At 43.3% G+C, this 6,413-nt stretch overlaps 1 protein-coding gene across 1 annotated transcript in view; it reads right to left on the reverse strand.

Moving 5' to 3' along the window:
• Positions 1-912: 912 nt before the first annotated feature.
• The window catches only part of si:dkey-69o16.5 (uncharacterized protein LOC100149419 homolog), an 11,815-nt gene continuing 6,314 nt past the window's right edge, over positions 913-6,413 (reverse strand). Inside the window, exons 6-8 of the mRNA XM_031295013.1 lie at positions 4,741-4,800; positions 3,626-3,708; positions 913-1,049 (exon numbers count right to left, since the gene is read on the reverse strand). Coding sequence (XP_031150873.1) covers positions 989-1,049; positions 3,626-3,708; positions 4,741-4,800 — 204 coding nt within the window. The 3' untranslated portion in view covers positions 913-988. The remainder of the gene's footprint in view (positions 1,050-3,625; positions 3,709-4,740; positions 4,801-6,413) is intronic.

Genomic DNA, 6,413 nt, shown 5'->3' on the forward strand with positions numbered 1-6,413 from the left:
TTCCTACCCTCACCTATGGTCATGAAGGCTGGGTCATGACTGAAAGAACGAGATCCAGGGTACAAGCGGCCGAAATGGGTTTCCTCAGGAGGGTGGCTGGCGTCTCCCTTAGAGATAGGGTGAGAAGCTCAGTCATCCGTGAGGAGCTCGGAGTAGAGCCGCTGCTCCTTTGCGTCGAAAGGAGCCAGTTGAGGTGGTTCGGGCATCTGGTAAGGATGCCCCCTGGGCGCCTCCCTAGGGAGGTGTTCCAGGCACGTCCAGCTGGGAGGAGGCCTCGGGGAAGACCCAGGACTAGGTGGAGGGATTATATCTCCAACCTGGCCTGGGAACGCCTCGGGATCCCCCAGTCAGAGCTGGTTAATGTGGCTCGGGAAAGGGAAGTTTGGGGTCCCTTGCTGGAGCTGCTACCCCCGCGACCCGAGACCGGATAAGCGGAAGAAGATGGATGGATGGATGGATGGACGACAGAATTCACACAACGTAGAGAGAGAGAGGCAAGACATCCCACAGCCTAGACGCCACTGCCTGGAAAGATGTACTTTTAACAGTACCAACTTGTCCTCAATGTGAGTTTTGTTTGACAGCTTTGATGTTTAAACACGCCAACACAGATATGTGTCCCTGCTGAACACATGACCTGGTTCGACTGCTTCTATGTACTGTTTGATATACTTTACATATAAAACATGATGCGCTGGTATCTTGTGTGGTACGTAAAACCTTTGTCTGCAAAGTAACAATAAACTAAAGCTGTCAGATATATGTAGTGCAGTAAAAAGTACAATTTTTACCTCAGATGTAGTGGAGTAGAAGTAGAAAGGAGCAGAACATGGAAACACTCAAGGAAAGAACAAGTACCTCAAGTTTGTACTGAACTGAAGTCAGAAAACATCATCACAGAAACACAACAGATTTCTCTTTAAAATGTTTATTCAGTTTTGACATTGTGACATGGTGAGATCTTCATGTCCTGCTTTCTTCTGATTGGTCAATGTGTCAGCAGGAAGCTGAGGTCACTACCAGGGTCGTACTCCACTGTGGGCTTTCCCCTAAAACACACAAAACACATCATGATTATTGTTACTGGTTTTCAGGGGTGGAATGTAACTGTAACATTTACTCAAGTCCAAATGTTGAGGTACTTGTACTTTATTTGAGTCTTTTCTTTTCATGCCACTTTCTACTTCTACTGCGCTACATTTCAGAGAGAAATATCATACTTTTTACTCCACTACATTCATCAGTTACAGCTTTAGTTACTAGTTACTTTAGTTACTCCGCTACATTCATCTGTTCCAGCTTTAGTTACTAGTTACTTTAGTTACTAGTTACTTTAGTTACTCCACTACATTCATCAGTTACAGCTTTAGTTACTAGTTACTTTAGTTACTCCACTACATTCATCTGTTACAGCTTTAGTTACTAGTTACTTTACACATTAAGATTACTGCACACAGAACACATGTAGTTTATAAATCTGATGTTTTATTCTAAAGTAAACTAGCCGACAATATAACGGCTACAAGTCACGCTGAGATGATTAGACCATTACACACACAACTGGTTGGATTCTTTACACTTTCTAAAATGTTTTAATACTTAAACTACATTTTCCTGATGATACTTAAGTAACATTTTCAATGCAGGACTTTTACTGTAACAGAGGGCCAGATCTACGTACATTTGCGAACGTAGTGTTATCAGCTCCATGGCCAACCTGCAGAAAGCGCACGCTGTAATACTTAAGTTTACATCGTATTTACCAAACCTGCAGTTCATCGGGTAATCAGCACCTTTCTCCGCCCACTATACCGTAAATTGTGCTGTAGCAAAGCGTTAAGTACTGGTGCTATGATGCGGCTGAGTGCAGACTGCCATATTCCTACTGCTGATGCTATGACTGTATGAAATTATCCTGATGCCAGTATTTGTAATGTAGCGAGGAGTTTAACAACTGCTGGAATGGAATGTGAACGCTGAGTCGGAGATTCAATGTCATCTTTGATTTCTTCCAGTAACTGTAATATTGCATGGCTGCTTAATCTGTAACACTTAATGATCTCGTGTTCACTCAACTGAAAAGGTGTGATCCTTGTGGCAAAAATCTTTTCAGCTTGTCTACTTGGCCTATGTCTTTGTCTTGCTCATTTCACCAGGAGGCATATGCCAGGAAACCCGCTTGTGGCTGGTTTACACCTGCTTTTAAGAGGCGGAGAATTTTCACCACAAAATAGAGGCGCACTTTCACGGGCAGTTTTTGTACATACTGCGGAATACATAATTAGGCGCACTTTACGCTTCCCCTCCCATCTCTTTATAGGAAACTCCCACTTTCCCCTTGACCCTCCCGTGAATGCATATGCATGACACGGAAAAGCGCAATTTGCCATTTCCAGTTCCCGCGACAGGCAGTCTGCGCTTTTACCTCAGTGCGGCATGTTTGTACATACCTCGCCATGTTTTTACGTGCACGTTGCGAAACAAATACGCCTGAAGTGGGTGCAAAAGCGTTAGTACATGAGGCCCTACAGAGTGGTGTTAGTACTTTACTGAAGTAACTTTCTTTTTCCTAATATGATCTTTGTAGAATCAGGGGAGGACATAGTCCGGAGTATCCCTTTCTCACATGTAGCACAGAACAAGAGATTGGCCGTGTCAGACGCGTTCTCACTTCCTAGAAATCCTCCGTTTGGTTTGGGCGAGGGGTGGCGTTTGGGTAGACGCTGGTCAAACGCAATGAAAAATCGGAAATCGGAATCAGTCTAAAAATTGTAATCAGTGCATCTCTAATTTACAGACATTTCTTTCTCCATGTAAGTCCGTGGGAAAAGTTTTACCGTAGAGTTTAATGTTTTTGTGGGCCAGAGGGCCAACTGTTTCGACACTATAGCTGCATCTCATGTCGCTTAAATTGCATCCCTGACTCCTCTACTTGTCTCCCTTCCTCGCGTCTTAGTCCCTCCCACCAAGGAAGCCCTGGAGAGACACGAGGAAATCATCGGAGAAGAGAGGCAACGAGCAAATGTTTTTTTGAGGGATGAGACCTCCTTTCCTCTGAAGCGTCACATGAATTCGTCAGCTGTTTGGGCGGAGTTAGCGACTCCTTCAGCTGCACGGCTTCCGGGAAGGCTGCTCTCTGTATCCTCACTCATAGCTCCTCGATGATCCCTCCTCGCTCCTCAATGATCCCTCCTCGATGCTCCCTCCTTGATGCTCCCTCCTCGATGCTCGCTCCTCGCTCCTCAATGATCCCCCCTCGATGCTTGCTCCTTGGTCCACGATGATCCCTCCTCGATGCTCACTCCTCAATGACCCCCCCTCCATGCTCGCTCCACGCTCCACGATGATCCCTCCTCAATGCTCGGTCCTCGTGGCAGAAATAAGAGCTTTGAGACGGCCTTCACCGAGGAGGGACAGAACAACTTCCCGTTCAGCCGAGGAGTGAGGAGTCGAGGAGCTATCAAATAAGGGCCATGAGATGCAGCTTATGTTCAATTTGCTTTAAAGCCCGGCGCACTTCCTGGGGGCCTGGTTCTCACATAAAGCTCCTCCAGGTAATGATAGATAAGTTCAGGGTGCAGTGCATGATGTGTGAAAGAGACGTGTGTGTGTGTATTAACGTTACCTGGAGAAGAGTCTGGCCTTGGTGGTTCCCAGTAGTGTGGCTTTGTTTCCCTCCACCAGCAGCAGGGATCCCTCTCTCAGACCCTGAAGATGCACAAAATGACCATAAAATATCTGATAAAAAGCTGGTATTTATCTGTGGCCTTCTCAAACAAATAAAGGCAATAAAACATTGAAAACCTTATGCTATAATGGCTGTATTTGGTAAATTTCCACAGCTCTATTGCCATCATTACAACAATCATTATTAACCCTAAGATCACTGATTACGTGAATTCTGTTGACAAATAATTTCCAATCGACTGTTCACAGTTTACAAAGATAACAGCAGCAGATTTGCCATCAGAATTCTTAGTAATTTTTCAATGTTGTTTTCTTAAATGAAGTCAACACTTCCAGCTAATTTTTCACAATAGAAGCGTACCTGTAAAGGGAGAGAATTATGTACATAGATCCTCTAGAATCATTTCAATGAGAAATCTGTGAAGGAAGTGTGCAACATCTTTCCAAGCTAGTTTAAAGGCAGGGTCGGTAACTATTTCCAATACACACTTTTTATATATATTGTTTGAAATGGTCTTTACACCCTGACAGCATAAAGAACTTATGGGCTCTGAAAAAGGAACGAAAAAGATCTGTCACCTGTAGCTTTTGTAATCCTGTAAACACGGCCACCAGTCAGAACCTGGCGGTGCGCTTGGAAAAAAACAATGAAATGCCTCCTTGCGTAGGCACAGCGGGGCTACTCTACCCCTCCCGCGAACGAGCCTGAGCTCAATGAACGTCGTCGCCAGAGTTACTGCAAGTATACAGGAGAACGGAAGTAAGTCTGACGCTGAAAAAGCGGCGACTACAAAGGCTGCAGATGCAGATTGAGGGGATAGACGGAGCCACCGAGGAGATGCAACTTTCAAATCTTGCTAGCTTTTCAACATTCCCACTCTGCCTTTACCAGTGATCTTAAATAAAGGCAGACTGAAAGCGAGCATTTAAGAAGAGGAACTGAGAGTATGACTTAAGTTGTTGGGATTAGTGCTGTAGACATGTACATTACACTGACTTTATCGACACAAACAAAAGGTAAACATGGAAATAGTTTGGAGTTTGTAGTCTCACCAGGACACATGGAGTGTCAGCTTCTTCATGGTACTGAGTGATCCTCTGCTCTCTGGTCTCCTGCACAAGAATAATGAAGTAAAATGAAGTATAATGTTACCACAGAGCCCTGTTGTTCTAGCCTATATTTGTTTACATTCAATCAAACTGTGTCCATTAGAAGTATGCCGAATCATCTGTTAGCAGCTCCTGATTGCAGTTTAAACATGGATGTACAGACAACTATCGCTGGATTACTTTATACTCACGAAAAAGATAAAACATGTAGATTCTCAGGCAAGTTCTGCAGTTATAGGGAGCGTATTGTTTCTATTATTTCTAGGCAGATTTATGGACATTTATTCACCAGAGATATCAGAGATAATTACATCCCCTGAACACGTAAGTCACACAGAATCTGCAAATTTGTTTTTCATGTCTGTGAGTTCAGATTTGAGAGTTATGACTCTGAGAAGCAGTGTGTTTTTGACGCAAGTGGGGGCAAAAGGGCGCTAAGGGTTTTAAAGTACCTTAATCGCCTCCATGAGTGTGTTGCAAATGCTGCTGCTGTTGCTAATTGGGCCGAATCCCTTTTTATCAGCTAAAAAATAGATATAGTAGAGTTGTTTTATGGTCACTCTACTCCACTGCTTAAGTCAACAGCTGCATTATATTTTATGTTGACGACTGCTGTAGTTTGTCAATGACTGTCATGTTAGTCCTGTTAAGTAAAACGTACTTTAAACAAACTTTTTGGGACTCAGTTCTTAATCTAAACATTAAGTTGGTGCATTATAAAACATATCTAAGAGTTGCTTGTTGCTTGTACAATTTACAGCAGAAGTTCTCTGAGAATCTCTTTTATATCCAAGATGAACTGGTATTGAAACTGAAATTTCCCTAACCTGATTGATACCTAATTTGAATCGAAATCGATTCTGGTAATCACTGGCGATACCCAGTCCTAATATTAAACCTAACTGAATGTAATGTATTTTCGAGTCAGAGGACAAAACCAGAGTCAATTCAAACACCAGATGAACGCTTAAGATCAGCCCTAAAATGTTATGGAGTGCCATGGGGATTAAATGGTTTGTTGATTTTCCTGTGAGAGGATTAGTGTCCAAGATTTCAAGATGTCCAAGAACCCAAATCACCAGCAGATCCACTTCAACATATGTCATAGGACATACTGGACTCCTCAGAAGAGATGCGTCTCTAAAGTCATTCCTACTCCCTATTGCACGTTCTGTCAACCTGAACAAACTGGAACTTTCCTGCACATGGTCTGGGAGTGTGAACAGGTGCATGAGTTCTGGAATAAAACAACATCAATAATATCTGATGTGATAGGATGTCGAATTCCTACTGACCCGATTGTTTTGTTACTTAATGTCGACTCTAAATTACACCTGCTTGGGAGACAGAGGAAAATTTGGCTAGCCGGCTCAACTGCAACCAAGAAAATGATAGCTCAATGCTGGCTCCCCCCTCACTTGCATTGTATAAAACAGTGGTTGGCGTATTTTCTGGACATAGTTATGCTTGAGCTCTCTACAGCAAGGATTAACAAAGCCAAATCATCAACTATCAGCCTATGGTAAAGCACAGCAGCACAAATATCAGACCTAATGACCTCAACGCCACAAGAACTAGAGGAGAGTGATTAGGCAAGTTGTGATTTCTGTTTGTTT

The sequence above is a fragment of the Sander lucioperca genome, chromosome 8 (assembly GCF_008315115.2).
Source record: "Sander lucioperca isolate FBNREF2018 chromosome 8, SLUC_FBN_1.2, whole genome shotgun sequence".
NCBI classification, from domain to species: Eukaryota; Metazoa; Chordata; class Actinopteri; order Perciformes; family Percidae; genus Sander; species Sander lucioperca.